We start from the raw sequence: 22,926 nt of genomic DNA, 5'->3' as shown, positions 1-22,926 counted from the left end.
AATACAATGTAATACATTATAGACCAACAAGTCTTTTACATCCTTCTCAATACAAACAATAATATCTTGGCAAATACTGCAAATCATTTTTTTGGCAGAAGATAACTTTTTTTCAGCAGCTTTTCTTTTAACTTCTTGAAAGTAGTAACGTCTCTTTCAAAGGTTCAGCTCAGTCACATCTATGTGTAGGAAATCCCTCACCTTACACTGCTACCAGGCACAGACAAAGTACATGTATTTTCAACCTGGATGTGTGATTAGAAGAACCAAAAAATAGTTCATCATTAACAGAAATGTAAGTGCTACATAGCTGGCTTAAACAAACTATCACCTGTAAATCTTGTATTTTGTTGTTTGAGTGCAGGGCAGAAAAGTTCCCTTAGTATTAATTTGACACATCAATGTTGTGTCATAACAAACAGAGGGAGCTGTTGCAACTGTTAAGAAACTCGAGGGAGACAACTTCGCAAAAAACCCCTCAAAACACTCAACAGTCTTGGCTTCAGATTTTGACTTCTTTTCCACCTTGTCAGCGCTTATGATGTAATATGAGCAGGTTGCAAGGGGATGTGGAGGTGGTATAGTTTGGTGTCTGGGATTATGGTGTTGAATGCTGAGCTGTAGTCCATGAAGAACATCCTCACATAACTCTTCCTGTTCTCCATTTGGTTCAACACTTTGTGAAGGGTGACAGTATCCTCTGTGGACAGGTTTGCTCTGTAAGCAAAATGGTAGGGGTCGAGAGAGGGATGTAAGCAGTCTCTGATGTGCTGTGATACCATCTGTTTAAAACACTTCAGGATTACAGACGTGAGGCCTATGGGTATGTAGTCATTGAGGCTGTCTATATCAGTCTTTTTGAGGATGGGAATGATGGTGGAGACCTTCAGACAGTTGGGAACGGTGGCATTAGTCAGGCAGAGGTTGAACAGCCTGGTGAGGATCCCTGGCAGTTGATGCGCGCAGGGTTGACCACAGACCCTTGGACCCAAACCAAGCAAAGAAGGTGTTGAGCGCTTCTCCTAGTTTGTAACAGTATCAATAGCTCATCAGACACAGGTGGGTGGCAATTCTCAGGGGTGCCGGGCACGGACTCGGAATGAGTGCCACCCATGACATGAACACAGAGTGAGCAAGTGAGAGACCCTGGCAGCACTCAGGGAAGGCTGGGGGACAGTTTGTGTCTTTGTGTCTGTCTGCTTCCCGTTTTATTTTGGTGGTCTCTCGTCTTGTGTGCTTGTGCTTGTGCACTTGTGTCTGGGTCAACTTTGCTAGCAAGAGATAGAGAAGCGTTGAAAGGCTGCTCCAACGGAACTAATTCTTTCGGAGAAAAACACGAACACAGTGTACAGTCGAGTCTTATTTCTTCACATCATTAGGCCACAAATAGAGGTGACATGAGCCACATGATTGAGACACAGGCATTAGAGCCTCTTATTGCATGTTTCGTTTGGGTTTCCAGCAATGCGTGAAATTACCAAAGATAGAGAGGGCATAGCCTAACATATGAAACAGGAAAACACCGCTGTGTAATCCATTTATTGCAAGAAAGTAACCATATTCTGAATACCACCTTTTTTAAATAGTAACTGTAACGGAATATAGTTACTCATGTTTTGTATTTTAAATACGTAACACCGTTACATGTATTCTGTCACTCCCCAACACTGGTTACCTCACCCTTCTGTACTCCTGTTTCCAAGAGTTATTTCTCCAGTACAAGTTTCAGTTATGATTTTTTTCATCTGTTATCTTCTGCATTTTCAGCGAGTTGGGAATAAGGCAACCATCCATCAGAGCCGTGCCAGGGACCAAGTGGCTCCTCCATAGTTAGAAAGGCTCATGTCCTGGGCACTTCAAACCCGCCAGTTATTGGCCCTGAAGAAACAGAGGGTCACAGACCGATTCCACTTCAAGCTAGGAAAACAGATTACATCTGTTTTAGAAAAACAACAAAACAAAACAAAACAAAGAGCTTTAGTAAGGTCTTCAGATGCAGTTTAAAGGACAGATTTTATCATGGCAACCAGCATCAAACTCAAGGGGTGGATGAAGGTGATAGACAGGTCTGGTCTCCCTGGGCAGTTCAAGCCATGGGTTTAGCAGCAGATTCTCTCATGAATTATCTGGCCCTCGCTCGTATATGAGGTGCCCATGACTATAGTCCCATTTCCTCCCAGTCTTGCTGTCCAAGCAAGACTGAGAGGAGATGGAAGAAAGAAGAGGCAGTGCTGGGATTGGGAGCATTCCTTCAGTCCTGGTCAACAAGAAGGAAAGATGTTAACTAGTTCTTGAGGAGGTGCACTTATTCTGATAAAGTGGGAGCAGGCAATGAAGCAAAATGTCAGCTGGCAAGATATCTGCTCATGTAACCCCCAGAGGAATAAATTCCTCACCCAGGAAGTTTGACTTGCTTCCCAGATGTTCTCATGGTACAAGGTTGAGTAGCCAGCCTGTCGCCTTTGTTCAGGGACAGGGACCCTCGAGCACATCTTGAACACTTGCTGTATGGGACCGAGCTAAGGACCAGATCCTAGAGTCTATTGCAGCGGCAATCAGCAAGGGGATTAAAGATAACAGGTGCAGCACTGTCGTAACCAGAACCATCAGGATAGTCACTGCTGGATAGCAACCAGAGAACCAACCCAAAAACTCAAAGGGGGGCTTGATTGCAACCACACAAGACTGGCAGTTCAACAGGTATATTTTAATTTGGCCTTTTTAGGTCCCACAGTAACTCTATCCTCCTGCCTTCTGAAGGGAAATATTCTGAGCTGTGGCTGCTTGACTGACACCTATATATCTACTTATATGGACTGCATTATTTCAAAGAATTCTACTGTGCATATTCATCTCTGTCTCAATAAATGAAAGAAATGTGGTCACTGGTAAAATAAGGATACCAGCCAAACTATCTATTTCACAACTTGGAGTCATGGAGACCGACAGAAGCCCACATGCTGAGCACTGGAAAGAATTCAAAAGGTTTATTTACAGGTTTGTTTGAGGAAAAAAATAATGTAATCAGTGAGGCATTTTAAGGTCCCTAAGTGGCAGCGAAGGTATTATGGGTTTCCAAGGCACACACACACTCTGAAGTATAAAGCTCACAGGCCTCAGGCAAACATGGAAAGGTCTGCACAGAGACACAGAAAGAGTTATGTACCCACCTGACGCAAAGATCTGGCAATGACTGAGTGTCTGCTCCAACATTAAGTAGCCGGCCTGATTGTTCAACTAGCTGCAGGTGATTCAGATCAGCTGAGCAACCACTGAGGAAAGGTAAACACTATACCCACAAAACACATGCACAGACTGACAGGGGAGAAAGAAAGAGAGAGGAAAAAGAGTGACGGAAAGCCAGCATGATGCCGAGAACCCACTGCGAAGTAACACAGAACAGGAAGTTAAAGGCAACGGTTATGTGTGTATGTAAGTAACACTTCTGATTACATTTTTGTGTGTATGTCATATTGTTATTCAAAAAGGTTTATGCTCAATTTCTTCTTTGCTGATGTGATTCTTGCTCATGGGAACTGTTTTCCTGATTGAATGTGAAATGTTCTGTTACAAAAATATATTCCAGCATCAGGTTGTTTGTATTGTTGTTTAATCTCTGGAGCTATGGAAGTGTATGTTTTTGTTAAATACATTTGCACAAATTTGTTTCTAATGCTCTGAATTCAAAAAAGTTCTTTAATTGCTATAGCAGGTATTACCAAGCATTTCACTACATATCCAAGCATTTCACTACATATCGTACTATGTATGACTGTGTACGTGACAAATAAAATTTGAATTTGAATTTTGAATTTATTATCTAACAAGAATAAAGATAAAACTCTCAAATGTGAAGGAAGCTATAACCAGAAGTGGCTGTTAGCAGGGCTAAATTATTTTTAAAAAAATATAAGCTCTCATTGCTTCCAGCTGAGGGCATGGAGATATTTGCTCAATAATAATAAAAAAAATAGTCGCATCCCACACGATCCGCTTACATCTTCAGCATATCCTGTTTTCCACCTCTATCACTGTAAAGTGGATGTGGTGTAGATAAGATAAGAGTTGGATCTCAATATATTATTTAATAATATTTGGGTATTGTTATAAGATATGTAAGATATTTAGCAGATGCTATGTAGATCACCATCTAATATCTCTGAAATATCTCTTAATGCTTTATGTTTCTACTCTAGAAACATGAGTTTTTGTTTTACAGAAAACTGTTGTGTAGAAAATGTGTTTGCTGATGGCAACAAATGATGTTAGTATTTGAAATGTTTGAGATTTGTTTGGTACACAATTAATTAGTTCTACTTAGGGTTGGGCGATATGTAAAAATTTATGTATGTATGATGTAAAAACAATCGTAAGCCCAATAATCGACGATGGGCAATATATTGGCACATACGCAGAATTTTAAAGGGCGGAGCAATGTAATCATGCAAAGACTGATTTGCGCGTTTACAAAACAGAACAACTCCACACATGGACGAACTAAATGCCAAAACATATAAAGTCGCCAATTTGGGATTTCTTTGGCTTTAAACCGGATGAAAGAGGTAAATCTAAGGATGTAACCAAAGCGGTGTGCCACTTCCGCGAGAATTTGCTCGCGGATGAAAGACAGTGCTGTTAAAACATCGCAAATATTATTTTTTCTTTTGACTACTTCTATTAGCTCCATCATTATGAGCAGATTTACACATGGACAAATAAATAAATCAATCGCCCTTGTAAAAACGATAGTCCACATATTTGTCCAATCGCCCAACCCTAGTTCTGTTGCAATTTTGAAATATTTGACTACAGGTTTTCCTTATTATTGATACAGTCCAGTCACTTGGCAGTGTTCATTCTCATAAAGAAACCTAAAACTGCCATAAAAATGAATGTAGTACATTTAACCAAAAGAAACAATAGGCAACCAAAACAGCAAGTGAAAATGAAGCAAGCTCCTTAACTTTGGGATCTACTGTTTTGTTATAAATTTTGACATGTACATACAAGCGTCTTAATGTTTCTGTGAAACTGGAAAAGGAAGTTGTGGTGGAGGGTTGCAGCATTGGTGTGTCACTAACAGTAACCTCCTACACTGATTCAGAAAGCCATTGAACCAGAGAAGAATCAATTCAGCTGAGAGTAAAAGATTTCCTTCCGCAACACCACATACTTCTCTTAGGTTGAAATACAGCCAGCGATAAGTGTACAGTCATTTTCATAACTGGCCATTACTGTTTCAAGTATAAAACGCATGAAGAGCATGATTCAGACTGAAAGTCAATAGACTCTTACAAACAGAACTACATTTCCTGAATTACACTAACTGTATCTTTTTTTTTTTTCTATTGCTGATGCACTGGACTTTTACCCCCTACAGGGTGTGCATTGCAACATTTTTTAAACTACTGACATGAGGACATTTGTTTTGAGTGGTAAATGGACTGGTTCTTTTATATCACTTTTTTACTCTACCTGAGAACTTAAAGCGCTTTATACAACATGCCCCATTGCCCCATCCACACACACATTCATACTCCAGTGGATGCCACAAAGAGCAACTTGGAGTTTGAGTCTAGCCCAGGGATATTTGTCATGCAGACTAGAGATGCCGGGGACAAAAGCACCAACTTTGCAATTAATAGATGGCCTGCTCTACCTTCCGCACTATGGCCAGCCCTTTACATTGTAGGTTCCACACAGTTGTTCCCATTTCAGTTACATATACTGCTGAAGTTATTCTACTTAAGCATGAGCACCGATACATTTTTAAAAATTAGCATAGATTGCAAAAGGACCAGTGATATTTTTAAGATACTTGATTAACATAGTTATTTCCTGTTGCAATGCAAGATGTCAATTTCGGGAAAAGGAAATCATTGACAAACTGTTCCTAAGCAACAGATAACAGAACTATAGAGGTTAAAGCCTACATGTTATTTTCCCCTGCGCTGCTGGAATCACAAATATCTTAAAACACTATGAATTAATTGTCTACTTGGGGAAAAAAAATGTATGTATAAAATGATTATTTCTTCCCTGAGTTTTGTTGTAGGTGTAACTATATCATTTTTAATTCTAATTATAAGTTCATAAATGATTACAGGAGAGTAAAACATAAAAAAAGAGGTCCTTTATTAACCCATCTAAGACAAACTTTTAACATGCTGCAGTTTTGCATCGTAGTTAATCTTAACCACTGGTTTTAGTCACGCTGAAGTCACATGTGACTTCAGCATGACTGTTTCCGGCTTCTAACATTTTATATCAGTTCATCTTTGAACTCAAGAGTTACAACCTGAAAGTCTTTGATGAAAGTTGCAGAATGGAATTTTAGTTGTTGTTAAGTCTGGAAACTTTCTTCTGCTTGGTGAGTAAATACATTTACCTTATCACACCAAATACAGAAGATTCTACAATTGGTGAAGTTCTACGGCTGATGCAGAAAGTCGACTGCCTCATTTCTTTGGCACTGATCAGTGATCAAAGTGAATAAAAGACATTTTATTCACCACAATGTAAAATGCAAATATCAAAAGTATCAACTGAGCAATATTTAAGGTGCTTATTTTACTTCTTTATTTATGCATTTAACTATTTACATAGACAGGTTGGAAATAAAACTGTTCAATATTGTTCAATACTGTTCAATGTGATTGATCAGTGAACGTTTGAACAGGCAGCTATCTTTTACTCTGTGTTTAAATTGTCAGAAAAAAGCTAAATATTTTATTATTATGGGGTATATTTTTTCTAAACTGTGATTGGTATCTGTTCTTTTTTCTTTTTCTTTTTTTGGTTTAGGTCCATAATGGAATCTACCGTGAACAGTGGAGTGATTCTTTCAGTTTACATCATTTCATTCCTGATTGGCTTCCCCTGTAATCTCTTGGCTCTCTATGCATTTAGTACTAAGATTCACTCCAAACCACTTCCAACAGACATCCTGCTGCTCAACCTGACTGTCTCTGACCTGATGTTTTTGATCATTCTGCCTCTCAAGATGCACGAGGCAGCATCTGGTATGAAATGGAATCTGCCCAACTTCATGTGCTCCATTACCTCCTTCACATTTTTCTCCACAATCTACACCAGCTCCTTGCTGCTGATGGCAGTCAGCGTGGTTCGCTACATAGGAGCAGCATTTCCTATCACCTATCAGAAGCTGCACAAACCCGTGTATGCAATTGTTATCAGTGCTGTTATTTGGCTGATCTCGACAGCACACTGCAGCATTGTTTTCGTCATCCAGCATCACCCATCTTTGGCCAGCAATAATTCCAGTACTTGGTGCTATGAGCATTTTACAGACGAGCAGAAGCAGATCCTCCTCCCAGTACGTCTGGAGTTTTTCTTTGTACTCTGCCTCATACCTCTTCTTATTTGTGTTTACTGCTACTTGCGCTGCATCTTGATTCTGTACAGCCGGCCCAGGATATCCCAGATGCAGAAACAGAAGGCCATTGGCATGGCCTCAGGGACTCTTGCTGTGTTCCTTATTTGTGTTCTGCCATACAATCTATCTCATTTAGTGGGTTACATCCAGGGACAAAGCCCAGAGTGGAGGTACTACAGCTTGCTGCTTAGTTGTTTCAACACCTGTATTGATCCAATCATTTTCTACTTTTCCTCCTCCATCTTCCGCTTGTCAAGTGAAAAGTTCATTTTCAGGAATTGTATGCTCAGTCCTTCACGGTTCCAAGGACACGTCAACAGCTCTAGCTAGACTAACATTTCCTTTCATTAGTAATTGTTCATATTTAGTTTGATTATATTTGTTTGAGTGCACATTACAGAGATAAAATAATATGCAGTATGTAATCTCGTTACAGTCTATTTAACTCTTATGTCTGGCACATTTTATCTTAATCTGAAATATATCCAAGTTTTCTGCTCCCCACTCACACAAACTATTTTTGGTGATTAAAAAGACAAAAAAACATTGTTGCGTAACACTGGTGCCGCATAGTGGAAAAGTGAGGTCATTTTGATATAAACTGATGCATTATTACCTGATCTAGTCACTTTGCATGTGTTTAGAAAATGTGTTTACTGATAGCGAGACATAAGAATTTTTTTTTTTTGAAATAGCTGCACAGGGTTTATCTGAACTTCCTCATAACTGCTGCATTTTCAATGACTCAAAATAAAATGTTAATGAAAATAGAAGTGTTTATAAAACTGAAATGTATTTTTGATTTTATTTTTTTAAAGCAAAGATGGCATTTTTCTTATTCTGTAATGCTATCTATTGATTTGTTTTACTATTAGCAGAATACCTTAATATTACATATCTTGAAAACACTCATTTACATTAACAATCCTGCGCAGAAGGTCATAAACAGGGCCAATCAGCCTCAAACGCTTGCCTGGAAACTTGCCTTTCACAGCACTGTAAATGGCCACTGCACGCAGTTCAAAGAGAATTGGTCTGGTATGCAGAGAGGTGCACATAATATAATTTATCATTCTATAGGTAATGCTCAATTCAGTTGCTGTGAACTTTTTGAGAACTTTATTTTTGCATCATATGGAAATTCACTAGATTAATTATTAATTTGGTTTGTGTAGCCATGACTTGCTGAAAACAAAGAACATGGACACAAAAACAAACAAAAAAACAATAATGATAATAATAATAATAATAATGATGATGATGATGATGATGATGATAATGATAATAATAATAATAATAATGATGATGATGATTGTACGGTTTTTACTAAGCTAACTACCCTTAATTTAGTAAACTCCCACCGTAAGGGTGTGTTTTAACTGATGAAACTGTGTCGTACTCAGGCTCGGACATCTGATTGCTGCCTTTTATAAGTTTTATTGCACAAGCATAAGCTAACACCAGTACAGTAACCGTGCCTTTACAGAAGCCAGGTAATCAACTGAAAGACACAAAATAAAACAACCATACAACATTAACAAAGCAACACTATTAATGACAGTACAGTTTAGTAATAGTCATATTTATAGCTTTAACACGTTACTTAGTTAACACAGAAACTCACCAGCTCGGCTTCATCAGTCATAACAGCAATATCAATGAAAAGAAGATCCGGCAGGTAGGATCTATGAGCGGCCGTTAACACGTACCATCCCAGACTTACATAAATCACTCCGTCTTAAATAAATTTGTCATTTAAAGCAAATATGAGTCTGGCTGAAACACACAATGATGATGATGATGATAATGATAATAATAATAATAATAAAGGACAGAAGAACATCATATTAAGTCAAACCGACAGTCTTCTTCTATAATTTACTTCTTATTGAAGATACTTGAAAGGTGAAATTAGTAATAAGCAGATGTTCAATAGGTTTGATTAAATTTGGTCTATTCAGATCCCCCAGTTATCCTTTCCCAGTCTACCTGTCTCTTGAAACAAGATGTTCTGAGAGCTGTCAGCCAAGTAGACACAATACGTTTGACACCCATTCATCCATTCTCTTCCAATTCAGGGCCCCAGCTGTCAGAGGGCAAGAGGTAGGGTACACCGTGGACAGTGTTGGGAAGGTTACTTTTGAAATGTATTCCATTACAGAATACAGAATACATGCCCTAAAATGTATTCTGTAACGTATTCCGTTACGTTACTCAATGAGAGTAACGTATTCTGAATACTTTGGATTACTTAACATATTATCATGCATTTTACAACTACGTGAATGTACTATTGCTGTCTGATTTATTACTATTACTGAAGGTCCGCGGCTCCAAACCGTAGTAAAGGGACCTCTGACTAATACGGGTTCCTTGTCGGGCTTGTAGCCGAAAAATGGCTTTACTTTGTTGTCTGGGTCAACTCTGCTTGCGAGAGACAGAGAGAAACATTGAAAGGTTGCTCCAACGTACAGTCGAGTCTTAATAGCTTACTTACAACTGGGCTCGTCAGGCACTCTTCTTGGCTGCAGTGGTTATTATTATATTTACATGCTTCCAGCTCCCGTTTTTGCTCGATGACAACTCGTACTTTTCGACTCTCCTTTTTCTTCCACACATAACGAGTATGGCAGTCCATTCTCCCTGCAGCACGGACTACACTGCCCATGAGGCTACATTCTTTAGGGCTATGCCTGTAGCATTCTGTCTGTTAGCTTAGCACAACAACAACAACAAAAAGGCGCTCTCTCACCCAGGAAACACGCAGAGCGTCCCCCTGTAACCATGGCAACTGCAACGCTGCCGCCTGGAACTACAGAACATAGCTGTCAAACAAAACCGAAACAGTCCTCACCTGCGACAATATGAAACAGGAAAGTACCGCCGTGTAATCCATTTATTTCAACAAAGTAACTGTATTCTAAATACCACCTTTTTAAACTGTAACTGTAACGGTATACAGTTACTCATATTTTGTATTTTAAATGCGTAACGGTGGTACATGTATTCCGTTACTCCCCAACACTGACCGTGGACAGGTCGCAAGTCTCTAACAGGGCTAACACAAAGACATAGACAGACAACCATTCACACTCACATTCACACCTATGGGCAATTTAGAATCACCAGTTAACCTAACCCCACTAACTGCATGTCTTTGGTTTGCGGGAGGAAGCCAGAGTACCCAGAGAGAACCCACAGAAAAATGGGGAGACCACGCAGAGACTCCACACAGAGAGACCCTGGCCTGACAGTGGAATTGAACTCAGGACCTTCGTGCTGTGTGACAACATGATACCTCTATATTATTTCAAGCGATTCTTTAGTGCTCATTCAACTCTGTCTCGACAAATGAGTACAAAAATTCGGTCTCTGGTAAAATAAGGATCCCAGCTAAACTATGAACAGTGCAACCTGGATAACACTCAGAAATAACACCCGACAGCTGTCTGAAGGCAATGTGTGTATGTCAGTAATATTTCTGATTAAAAGTTATTGAGTGTGTGTCATATTGTTACTCAAAAAGCTTTATTCTCAGTGGCCTCTTTGCTAATGTGGTCGTGCTTGGACCGCATTAGTATTAGAAGTTGGAACTGTTATCCTGATTGACTGTGAAATGTTCTATAATAAAAATATATTCCACCATCAGATTGTTTTGTATTGTTTAATCTTTGAAACTATAAAACTGGATATTTTGTTGAATAATTTACACAAATGTATTTCTAATGTTCTAAATTTAAAAGAGACCTTTAATTGCTTGGTTAAGGTCACATATTATTCTTGACTAACAAGAATAAAGATACAAGTCTGAAAGGTAAAGAAAGTCAGCAGATGTACTTTGGCTTTGAGCAAAGGGTTAAACTGGGCAAGAAGGATCTGGTAAGGCATTCAGTATTTTCGGTAAATGAGAAATTAAATCTGAGGTGCTGATTAATGCATAATATCAAGTGCATGGTGATATTTCCTAAAAAACTAAGAAAAAATCACTTCCCACAGTCCTCCTTGCATCCTTAACACATCCTGTTGTCCTGCTCATCACTGTGATGTGGGCACAGTGCAGATAAGATAAATTTACAGCCTGTACATAACAAAAAATCTAGTAGAGCTAGCAGTAGAAACTACAGTAACTTGTTTTTAAATTACTTGTTTTCCACACATTAAACCACTATGTTATGTATCTTTTTCTTGTCTGTCAAACCCCACTTTAACCCCTGGTGGTCAGTGTTAGTGTTTTGATATAACAAGGAGTATATGGGATAAACTCAGGATATAGAGCAGACCGTCAATCTTCAGCTCTTTCAGTCTATGTGCTGTAAAGTCCTTAGGCATGACATCCAGTGACTTTGACTTAAGGAGAGTATAAACTCTCCTTAAGTCAAGGAAAACTGTTTTTATACTGAAGGCTACATGTATAGGTAATCTCCACAGTGCTCCTAAAATCACAAATTTCTCATGGAGCAATGGAAAATATCTTGAATTCTAATAAATGCAGGCTTCTGGCCTTATGAAATCCAAATCAGAATCAATAAGAATCAGAATACTTTATTAATCCCGAAGGAAATTACTATGATAATAATTTATTTTGGTGACAGGAGGTCCTTTGTTAACATATCTAAGATGAAAGTCAACATGAGCTGCGGTTATTTATTTTAGTTAATATTAACCTACTGGTGTCTGCTGTTAGTCATTATAGTGTGCCCCAGTGTGTCGCATGGAGTTTTAAGCTTCTAACATTTTATATCAACTCATCTTTAAACCTGGATTAGAAACTGGAGGTCTTTGATGAAAAGAACAGAACGGAGTGTTAATTGTGAAGTTTTGACATCGGAGAAATATTATACCGCTTGGTAAGTAAAAATATACCAAGATCCTATTTGCTACTGAAAATCATCTACTGATGACAGCTGACTGCCTCGTTTGTTTTAGCACCTCTAAGTGATTGAAGTAATGAAACACATTTTCCTAAATAACTGTATCTATACTAATGTAAAATGTTAATTGTTTAGCAAGCAACACTGATGCTTTAGTATTATCTATTGATCATAACTGCAAGACATTGATTTTCCTTTATTGTTTAACTAGAGACATTCACTTTCTGAAGTTTGAAAATTCCTACATTACTTGCCAATTAACATCTGTAAATTTATTGTATTCATTACTGTTTGGTTTGATATATTAGATTTAATAATACTGTATATGTATAAGATGTATGAGAAGCATAGAAGAAGAAGTTAATCTGTGTTGTTTATTTTGGTTTAGGTCCATAATGGAGTCCACTGTGAGCAGTGAGATCATTCTCTTCATTTACATCATTTCATTCCTGATTGGCTTCCCTTGCAATCTCTTGGCTCTCTATGCGTTTAGTGTCAAGATCCACTCCAAGCCACTTCCAACAGACATCCTGCTACTCAATCTGACTGTCTCTGACCTGCTGTTTTTGATCATTCTGCCTCTCAAGATGCACGAGGCAGCATCTGGTATGAAATGGAATTTATCTCATTTCATGTGCTCCATCACATCCTTTGCTTTTTTCTCCACAATCTACACCAGCTCCTTGCTGCTGATGGCAGTCAGCGTGGTTCGCTACATAGGAGCAGCATTTCCTATCACTTATCATAAACTGCACAAACCCGTGTATGCAGTTGCTATTAGTGCTGTTATTTGGCTGATTTCAACAGCACACTGCAGTATCGCTTTCATCATCCAGCATCACCCATCTCTGTCTAGCAATAACTCCAGTGTGTGCTATGAACACATCACAAAAAAGCAGCTGGACATCCTCCTCCCAGTACGTCTGGAGTTTTTCTTTGTACTCTGCCTCATACCTCTTCTTATTTGTGTTTACTGCTACTTGCGCTGCATCTCGATTCTGTACAGCCTGTCCAGGATATCCCAGATGCAGAAACAGAAGGCCATTGGCATGGCCTCAGGGACTCTTGCTGTGTTCCTCATTTGTGTTCTGCCATACAATTTATCTCATTTAGTGGGTTACATCCAGGGACAAAGCCCAGAGTGGAGGTACTACACCTTTCTGCTTAGCTGTTTCAACACTTGCATTGATCCCATTATCTTCTACTTTTCCTCCTCCAACTTCTACTTCTACAGAGAAAAGATTATTTTTAGGAAGTGTAGGTGCACTGATTCAAGGCTGCAAGCGTAGACCAACAACTCTAGCTAAGATTGAAAATGTAAAAATTAAATCATATTTAATATCACATGTACATATTCATTTTATTCTATTAATTTACTATAAATTACAGAAATTATATCAGGATTTGAGCCTTATATTTAACAATTCATACATACAGACCTGTATCTGAAATCTTTTAAAATATTCAAGCTTAAATTTGGATATCTTACTATTGCTTATGATCCTAAGCTGTTTAATGGGATTGTGTTATCCTTGACCATTTTCTTAAAAATAAAAAAATAAAAAAATACACATTTGGTACATATGCAGTTTTCCAAATTTTATTGTTTTCCATCACGGTGCCAATCTTTAAATGTAAACTAATGTCTTCCGCAGCCCTGACACACTTTTTCCTCTTTCCATTAACGTGGGCCAGCCACTCTTCTGCACTCATGCATTCTGTAGGCACACATGTAGAATATACCTGCAAAACATCAACAAAAGTCATCTTTAAAGAGACATAGAGACAATTTCTATAATATAACATGCCAAACAGACTTTGATTTCTGATAGTAAGACATATATTTCGTGTATGGAGTAGAAGATTTAGAAAATATATACATGGCCTGTATTTGGCCTGTATTTGTATAGTGCTTTACTAGTCCCTAAGGACCCCAAAGTGCTTTACACATCCAGTCATCCACCCATTCACACACACATTCATACACTGGTGATAGCAAGCTACATTGTAGCCACAGCCACCCTGGGGCGCACTGACAGAGGCGAGGCTATGATGGATAGTTTGACAAGTAAAGACTGTACTAACTCAGAAATCCAGCAGCTCTAACATATATAAGTATGGATAACATTTTCAGAAAATGAAAGTGTTCATAAAACTCAAATGTATTTGTGTTATTATAATTAAGAAATTAAGAAATGAGACCTGCTGTAATTTTGGTTTATTCAATGTTTTTCTGCATTTCCAAAAACTGTTAAATATCACTGTACTGATACTAAGATTCATCTAGATAAACAAACCTGCAAAGAAGGTCATTAGCAGGGCCACCCAGCCTAGTATGTAGGACCAAGAGAAGCGCCAGTCACCAAAGCGCTTGCCCAGGAAGTTCACAGTCACCCCAGTGTAAATGGCCATTGCAAGCAGAACAAAGAGAGCTGGTATAGTGGACACACAGTTAGACATAATATGATACTAATATGATAAAAAATAATGATACTATCAGTTTCCAAATAATCACTTTAATAAATGTTAAAATGTTAATTGTTTTCTGCATCAATGACTTACTTGAAACAAAGAACATGATTCCAGCGGCAAATGATCGGTTGAACCGCTCAAAGGCAGAAAAGTGGGCAAAGGAGAGGATTCCTGCGATGATGCCAGCAAAGCATGACATGGCCGACAGGATCATAAAAGCACGAGTGGCATTCCAGTATGCTGAGGAGGAGTAAAACAAGAAAATACTATGAAGATGTATGCTAGAAGAACTACAACATACTAGCACTACCCAGGAAATTACAGATGTATTTATTATATATTTTAAATGTTAAAAAAAAAAAGAAGATAAATTTGAGTTCAGAATAAGATTCTCTCCAAATATAACTCATAAACTTGTAACTTTCTCTATTGTAATGCATAATATAAATTTAAAAAAAACAAAAGACAACTTTAATCAACTTGAACTTGCATTGGAATATATTAATAATTTAATATATTTACTAAAAATATTTGAGATCTATTTTGGTGTACTGACTCTTTGATTCCTTGTGCGGTGTATGGTTGTAATTGCAATTAATACAATTTATTCCAATTTCATTTATGACATCAGCAGCAGCTGTTAGGGTAGCCAAACATTAGTATGATGTAATGCTGAAACCAAGGGGCATCATGGGTTATTGCCCCCAATACAGGGATCCAAAGTTATTCTTTTTGTCCTCAGAGTGACATAGATTAGTTGGATGAGGCGGAAAGTTCAAGTAGTGGACATAATGATCATTTTAAATTATTATATATTTGAAAAACTGATTTTTCATTGTCTGCAGTTGTCATGTCCAAAACTGCCCACTCTCATTGGTTATCAGACTGTCACCAGATAACCAATGAGAATGGGCCTCAGCAGTCCTTTGTATTATAAACATCGATGGGCCAATTTTAGCATGCAAATAAGTTTATTAAGAATAAAAGGTAAACCATTATATGTGCTAAGCATCAGCAGTGTAACTGTGATCATACTGGCATGCTAACATTAGAGCAAATACCACAGAGGTTGGCTATAAACTTGGTCTTGGACTTTCATTCTTTTTTTTTTTTTTTTTTTTTTTTTTTTCTTTTTCTTCTTCTTCTTCTTTTTTTTTCTCTCTTTTTTGTATTTTTTTTCTTTTTTTTTTTCTTTTTTCTTTTCTTCCTTCCTACGGAATTATATCCGCACACGTCTGCCGCAGTTTGAAAGCATGTCGTCCGACACCTTGGATAGATGCCTTAGTGATAGCCGGGGTCCGAACAGAGAATCTCATTATTCTATGACGCACTACAGGAGATGAGTACACCTTCAACTCATTCATCCAAAAGTAATGTGGGATTTCCCTATCGGAAGATTTTTGGCTTTTTATTAATTCTCGTCACTGCCTAATTCAGTATAACATTGTACACAGATTACATTACTCAAGGGAAAGACTTCACAAAATGTACCCAGACTCCCCTCTGTGAAAAACGTATGACACATTATGGAAATGCACTTTGTCCGAGGCTTCAGGGTTTTTGGTGTGACATCTTCACCTGTCTGTCTAATATTCTTAACACCAAGATTGATCCAAATCCACCAGTAATTATCTTTGGGATCTCCAAAGAAACACAACGTTTACAACATGCTCAAAAAAGTCTTGTGGGAGTCATGGAAAGGTCGCTAGAAAAACCGCAGCCACCAAGTACCTGCAGAGGGTCAGGCAAGTCCTGAGGAGTCAGCTGAACGATAAGAACAAGACCTGGACCATCAACACCTGCCCTGATGTGATCAGGTACCTGGCTGGGGTAATAAGCTGCCCAAAGAAGGAGATAGAAGCCACTGACATCAAGACCAGGAAGCTCTTGACCATGCATGGAGGGTTTCACCCCAAGTCCAGCACCCTGAGGCTGGTTGGTTAGTTGTTGGTGGTACTAATGTTCACGATGCAGCAGCTGCATCTATTTTTAGTTTCTGTTCATGCTTTCCTCTCTCTCAGCTTTTCAGCTCCACCTTTTCGACACTTCTTCCACGAGGGCTGAGTGGGGATGTGTGACTCAGACAGGTGTTGATGATGCCGTGCTTCCTTTTCACATTCAGCTACACCGTCTGGACCGGCAGCCTTGTAATTTGGACTTCATCACTATGACCAAATTAATTATCACAATTATTTTCATCAATACTTGATTCCAATTATTTGTTACAATAATTATTGATTTTAGTGGCAAAATATTATGGTGCTGTCTCATAGACGTAACCCTGCTTTCACAGCCATGCTGTGCTGCTTTCCTGCTGTTAGACAAATTCTATTCAATTTCGTTGTAGCAACAAATCACAAGAGCAGGCACCTCAGCATGCTCTGTATGGTAAGATAAAGACTACACTAATACAGAGAAACCATCTGAGGCCGAGAGGAGGAAGACAGGACAAAGACATGCTGTGAAGACTGCCACAGATTAAAAATAACTAACGCAGAGAGGTCTATAAATACATAGTGACTGAACAAAAAACTCCCAGTGCATCATGGGAATCCCCCAGCAGCCTACAGCTATATGTTTTGAGAGCAAAGTGCTGATATGGTACTACAAGGCCATTAAGATAAGATGGGCCTGAATATTCAATATCTTGTATGTGAGGAGCAGGTTTCAGTGCACCTGCATGATCGATGTACCACACAGCTGTGGAGTCCTCTCTTTGCCTTCTGCTGTTGCAGACATTTGAATTCTGTTGTATTCTTTACTTGCGCAGACTAGACGGAGGAAACTTCACACTCCATGTGTCTGATGGCTGTTCACACATCATCTGTATGCGTTTACTCTAAAAAGACACTGTGGTGTGCTGAGGACGTGCAAACACGACCGCTCAGTTCCTGTTTTCAGCTTAAAGTAAAAATAACACATGAGTCAGTTTGAGTTAGCAGAGCTGCTCTTTGAGATATTAAATAAGAAACAAAACCATCCACGAACTTTAGTTTAGCTGAGTTGTGGATGGACAGGTTTTTTTTTTACCTTGAATATAAAGCACCTTTTTCTCTGTGGTTATGTGTGGGCAAACCCACACATAACCACAGAGTTCCTGCTCTCAGCCCAAAGTATTAGCTCAGATGCTAATCTGAGTACAGAATGATGGTGACAGTGAACATCTACTGCTGTGTTGTTATTTTTTTTTTTTTTTTTTTTTTGTGTCCCGTTTGGATCTTTAGCCATCAGAATTGTTGTCTTAAGGCCAAGAAAGATGCCAAGCGGATTTATTTTACCAAGTGGATCATCATGGCCTTGCCATATTGGTCCATTTGATTGACCTTTATTATAATTATGAATTTATCTTATTTTCAGTTGCTACAAACGGGACAGACATGACTGGGGGATAGGACAGGGAGAAAGAATGAAAGAAAGAGAGGGAGAGAAAGAAAACCAAAGGGGAGAAGAGACGGTGAGAAGGGGGGGAAGAAAGAAAAAAAAAAAAAAACACCTGGGTCACCTGTATGGGGAAAAAAAACAGAAGAGAAAGCAAACAACAAAGAGCAACATAATAAAAAAAACGGCACCATCACAATAAACTAGCTAGCAGTAGATATCAGTAGATACTAAATAACAAACGATATTGTGCAGCACGCAAGATAGACAGCGCACAATGTGCTTTGAGGCAGCAGCCAAGAAAGCTGTAGTCCGCGTCTGTGAATACCCATGTGTACACCTGTGTGCATACCTGTGTGGATCAGCATCCTTGCATTCCAAAGGTTTCTCCATGTAACGATCTGCTAGGGAGTGTGGGGAGCCACAGCCCCGTCCTCCAGGGTATGAAGCAGGTATGGAGGAGATCAAAACTCCAGACATCCAGAGGCCCCCAGAACACAAGAGACCAAGGAAGACCAACAGAGGGGCAGCCGCGCCACTGTCCCAGTAAGAGCTGAGGAGAGTCCCAGATGAGGGCTCACTCAGCAGCCGCGGAGCAGAAGCCAGGGGGAGTTGCAGTGACGCGCCCATGAGCTCCGCCGGCAGCCAGCCGTGCCTGAGTGACCGAGCCCCAGGCCGAGAGGCCGGGGGCACCCCACCTCCGAAGTGGCCCGAGCAAGCCCCAGGCTCCAGGCCCCGATAAGCGGCGCCAAGGAGTGAGCCGGTGTGTACCCGGACGCCCACCCCCAGACACAAAGAACCACCAACGCACCGACACCTGAGGGAGTCCGCCACTGGCAGGGGAAGTGGTGGTGGGTGGAGATAGGCCTCCAAACCTTGGAGGGCCTGAGATGTCCCCAGAGAGGTGGCGTCTGATACCCAACCTGACATATAGACACAGACATACAGGCACACACAGACACAAACATCCATTCCCACCCTCATGCTCTCATATGCACTTACTCCACACTCAACCAATGTGGAGACAGACATAAAGAGACGCTGTACACACGATCACACTCCCCAAGCGTACTCTACGAACCGGGTTTAGGTACCCTTGCCCCTGGAGGGGGGAACTGCACCCAGACCCAGGTGGTGTTACCCTTTTCCCTGCGGTGGGGAGAGGCAGACCGCCCCGACTCCGCAGCAGCAGGGAGGCCCCACACTCCAGACCGCAGTCGGACGGCCAACTCCTCCTAGCCCCCCCGCTCCAGCAGGCCGCAGAGAATGGGGGTGAGAGAAGACTCCAAACCTCCCTCCACCCACTCATTGTAGTGTTGATGCATGTGTGTTCTAAGGTGCAATTAAAACCCAGGAGGGCATGGAGCTACCTGCCAGAGAGCAGCAGGTAAGCGCATAGCCCCTCCTGCTAGCCCTCAATGTCTACGTGTATTCAAAATTGAGAGGTGGGCAACAACGCCAGGGGTGAGGTGTACACCCTGATGGTAATTTGGACTCCATGTATCGTGCCCACCCCCAAGATCCTATATGTATGTGTAATGAGAGTGTGAGTAATGTGAATGTCTAAGTTGTGGGATAAAATTGAGGCAGAGGCAGCCAGAAGGGGACAGAGGGGGGAGGTAGCCTCCTCTGCACCCTGGTGACATACCCCTACTCCAAGGCCCTGCATGTGTGGGTGGTTGTGGTGGAGCGGGAAGAGGGAGGCAGCTGGAGATGGGGAGGGAAGGAAGGGAGGGGCAGGTGACCCCTCCCTGGGGCCAGCTCCCCCGCTGACCCCAGTAGGCACTCCCATACTCCGCGACCCGTTTGGACTTTCATTCTAATAGTATAAACGTAATGTCTAATGAAAGTCAAAAAATTCCTGTTGATGCACCTTAAAAGTAAGAAAAGTTGGCTTCTGACCAGATAAACAACTGTCTCCGGGGAGGATCACTGTTCCTTACAAAGTTTTAAATGTAATGAATTTGGGTGGAGGACGATTCCCTACTTACCAATGCTGTCAGTTTGCATGTAGCACTTTCCAGACATGCAGTATCTCCACAAGCCCTGATGGGCGAAGCTGCCAGACAGACGGTACTGCATCCAGTAGTCTGTGGCTGTGGAGACCACCAACAGGATGTTCCCCACAATGGCACAAAAAAGGCCCCCTCCCATGAAGCTGTACATCATGAGTGATCCTATGACTGTGGTTAAGGCTTTATGCACTGTCAAAAGAAAAAAGAAGATAGGAATCAGTGGTGCAAGAGTAAAGCTGCAGGAAAGAAAATAGTAATTTTCTTTACAGCTTGGTGCTATAATGTTTATTAAGTAGGGAATGGTTTTAAGAGACAGTAACACCCTGAAGAAGTAGATGGAAAGAGTAAAAACAAAAACTGCCCACATCTAGTTGCTACCACATGTCTGTCACTATGGCGTTGCATTCATTCAGACTTCATTTATATTAAATCAGAAAGGCTAAATGCATTCTTCTAAAACCACTTCACTTCCAGGAATTAGTGAATATATACCATTGCACTCCCTGAATCCTACCGTGACACATAGTCAGTTTGTGAGTCAATCCAAAACAAAGCGATTGCATTATTAATAAAGATATTTTTATCATGTTTTATAAAACATGAAGTTTTATGTGGGTCTAATAGTTAATTGATCTAAATTTATTCATATAATTTGTTTTATCGACGCAGTTATCTCTCACAACAAAGCAAAGGAGAGCTGCAGACCTGGATAAACAAATCATGCCACCTGCAATGCAATCAGCTCATAGCAACACGTACTCTCTCGCTCACTCTTTGAATGTGTTTTATGTGCTTGCAACTGCAGCAAATAAACTGCCACAAAAAAACAAATAAGGAAATAGACTGGCAATATAATCAGCAAATAACTTCCAATGATGTGAAAGGCAGTGACAGCTGACACAAATAAAATGTAAGGTCATTTTAGGGTAAGGGTATAGTTGCATAAGTAATCAGCACCCATGGATCAGACTAAACCCATCATCATACTCATCCTTTACTTTAATTTCAGCAAAACATTTGTGGAGTTTCACGACTATATCTTGTGTTAACAAACTCTGTCCACGTACAGACAGATATAAACACTCAAAACAGCCTTTGTGGAAATTCCAGTAACAGTTTCCATTTTGCTATTATGGCACACACACATACACATTGAAAACAGTATCAGCTACAATACCAACTATGCACTTGCACTATCAGCCTTGGTAAATATTGAACAACTTTAAAAACATATCAAGCATCTGTTTCAAGACATGTGGGTTCAGTTTTTCTCTGAGCTGTAAGAGCAAAATTCAGACGGCATACATCTGCAACGCTGGTGTGTAACATCTGAACGTCATATTCCTGTCAGGATATATAAAACAAACAGACAAATCTCAAATCTCAATCTTTATGGGATGAAATCTTTAGAATCATTAGAAATGCTTGATGTATTATTTAAAATTATCTATGAATATACTGAAAATAAAGACCCTGAAACATGAAATATACACACATTATTACGAAATAGTCACAGTGCATGAAAACTGGTTAGCAGCCAGTGTTATCCATTCTAGTTTATAAATTCTACTGCCATTAACAAATCCTCCCCCACCATCATCTCACCTGAATTCCTCAGGATAAATCAACCCTCTTAAGTATCAGGCTTTCCTTAGGGAAAGAGTGAGAGAGAGTGCAAGCCAGGAGTGAGCGAATGTCAAAGAGGATGGCCTAGGCTGAATTCCAAAAGGTTAACCCCCCACTTTTCTGTTGATGGAGGCAAAATCCTTTAAAACAATCAGCACAGTACAAATGGATATGAGTTGGTGTGCAAAAAGCCATGTGACACGTTCCTGCTGAACTACATGGGAGCATTTTGGGGGGGGGGGGGGGGGGGGGGGGGTCAGGGGATGCTATTGGGGTAAGGGGGAGGGTCTGTGATGCGAGGCCGCTGCAGCACAGTCCTTGTCTGTTGTTCTGTTTGGTGTTCTGGAACTGTGGATGTGCAAAGGCTTGCAGTACTGCTGCGGTCAATGGAACGTGCTGAAGTGCACACTTTCTTTCAGTGTAACTGGGGCGTGGTCATGGGGACACGTTGATGCTTAAAACAGATACGTAAACTTACACCGTTCATGTAGAGTGTGCTCTGCATGTTCACAGTGAATATGTGATGATGTTGACAAGGCAGTTGCCTAACAGTTATAACAGTTAAAGGTTGCCGTTTATTGCATAGTTAAAGAAATATCAGCTAAACCTACCCTACTGGATTTATTCTACTAACACTAGCACACGTAATCTCAACGGCCTTGTCGTTTACACCGTCACTGTTCTATTGCAATCCATTACAACAATTATGATAAATTGTCAGGGGCTGATGTGATGTGGTTGGTGTTTGTTGGATAGAAATGGTTTAAATTGAACTGTGTTACACTGAGGAGTTTGTTTGACAGAATCATTTCATAATCTTTTCTGGAAAAATGACAGTGTATAAACAATCTAATATTTGCCAAATATTAGGCAACAGTAACCAGTCACAGATGATATATGATACATCTATATCTCTAAAACTCTTGTTTCCTGAAATTTGTTCTTGCCCTATGACAGTAAGGGGAGACCATCCACTCATTGTTACCCTGAATGAATGTATCATTAGTAGGAAAAAGATTTCAGCATCTTACTTGCACACTGCACAACACAACACACCCCTCAGTGAAACCTTGTCTCCTAGTTCCTCATTTCTGCAATCATTTTAATGAATGTTACGCCATGGCTGTACTTGGCTAGTTGTAGTCTAGTCTGTAAGCTGTCTATCTGT

The 22,926-nt window shown here is 40.0% G+C and overlaps 3 protein-coding genes across 5 annotated transcripts; 2 read left to right on the top strand and 1 right to left on the bottom strand.

The window, feature by feature from the left end:
• Nucleotides 1-3,198: 3,198 nt before the first annotated feature.
• LOC120732676 (free fatty acid receptor 2-like) lies at nucleotides 3,199-7,982 on the top strand. Of its 3 annotated transcripts, none has more exons than XM_040030445.1 (2): nucleotides 3,199-3,432; nucleotides 6,805-7,982. In XM_040030445.1, coding segments are annotated over exons 1-2 (924 nt in total). In that variant the 5' UTR covers nucleotides 3,199-3,430; the 3' UTR covers nucleotides 7,727-7,982. The 3 variants fall into 3 exon arrangements, with proteins under 3 accessions (XP_039886379.1, XP_039886380.1, XP_039886381.1); XM_040030446.1 differs by lacking the exon at nucleotides 3,199-3,432 and adding an exon at nucleotides 6,268-6,370; XM_040030447.1 differs by lacking the exon at nucleotides 3,199-3,432 and adding an exon at nucleotides 6,450-6,488.
• A 4,680-nt stretch (nucleotides 7,983-12,662) lies between these two features.
• Nucleotides 12,663-13,556, top strand: LOC120733043 (free fatty acid receptor 2-like). Its single transcript, XM_040031039.1, has one exon. The coding sequence runs from the start codon at nucleotides 12,663-12,665 to the stop codon at nucleotides 13,554-13,556; it is 894 nt and encodes a 297-aa protein (XP_039886973.1).
• A 318-nt stretch (nucleotides 13,557-13,874) lies between these two features.
• Nucleotides 13,875-20,690, bottom strand: lim2.5 (lens intrinsic membrane protein 2.5). The gene is made up of 4 exons (XM_040030444.1): nucleotides 20,109-20,690; nucleotides 14,830-14,979; nucleotides 14,565-14,699; nucleotides 13,875-14,010 (listed from the first exon to the last, which is right to left on the bottom strand). Exons 1-4 carry the CDS (start codon nucleotides 20,497-20,499, stop codon nucleotides 13,949-13,951), a joined length of 738 nt encoding a protein of 245 aa, XP_039886378.1. The 5' UTR covers nucleotides 20,500-20,690; the 3' UTR covers nucleotides 13,875-13,948.
• Nucleotides 20,691-22,926: the final 2,236 nt, after the last annotated feature.

Source organism: Simochromis diagramma, unplaced genomic scaffold, assembly GCF_900408965.1.
Source record: "Simochromis diagramma unplaced genomic scaffold, fSimDia1.1 OVJJ01000361.1, whole genome shotgun sequence".
Classification (NCBI taxonomy): Eukaryota; Metazoa; Chordata; class Actinopteri; order Cichliformes; family Cichlidae; genus Simochromis; species Simochromis diagramma.
This window is presented reverse-complemented; position numbering and strand designations above follow the sequence as displayed.

Bases quoted from the DNA above. Each gene is read 5' to 3' on its own strand.
- LOC120733043 (XM_040031039.1), top strand. From the start codon at position 12,663: ATGGAGTCCACTGTGAGCAGTGAGATCATTCTCTTCATTTACATCATT.
- lim2.5 (XM_040030444.1), bottom strand. From the start codon at position 20,499: ATGTGGGCAGTTTTTGTTTTTACTCTTTCCATCTACTTCTTCAGGGTG. The intron at 14,700-14,829 runs GTAAGTCATTGA...CCACTATACCAG, and splicing joins AATCATGTTCTTTGTTTCAA to CTCTCTTTGTTCTGCTTGCA. The intron at 14,011-14,564 runs GTTTGTTTATCT...GATGTTTTGCAG, and splicing joins GCTAATGACCTTCTTTGCAG to GTATATTCTACATGTGTGCC.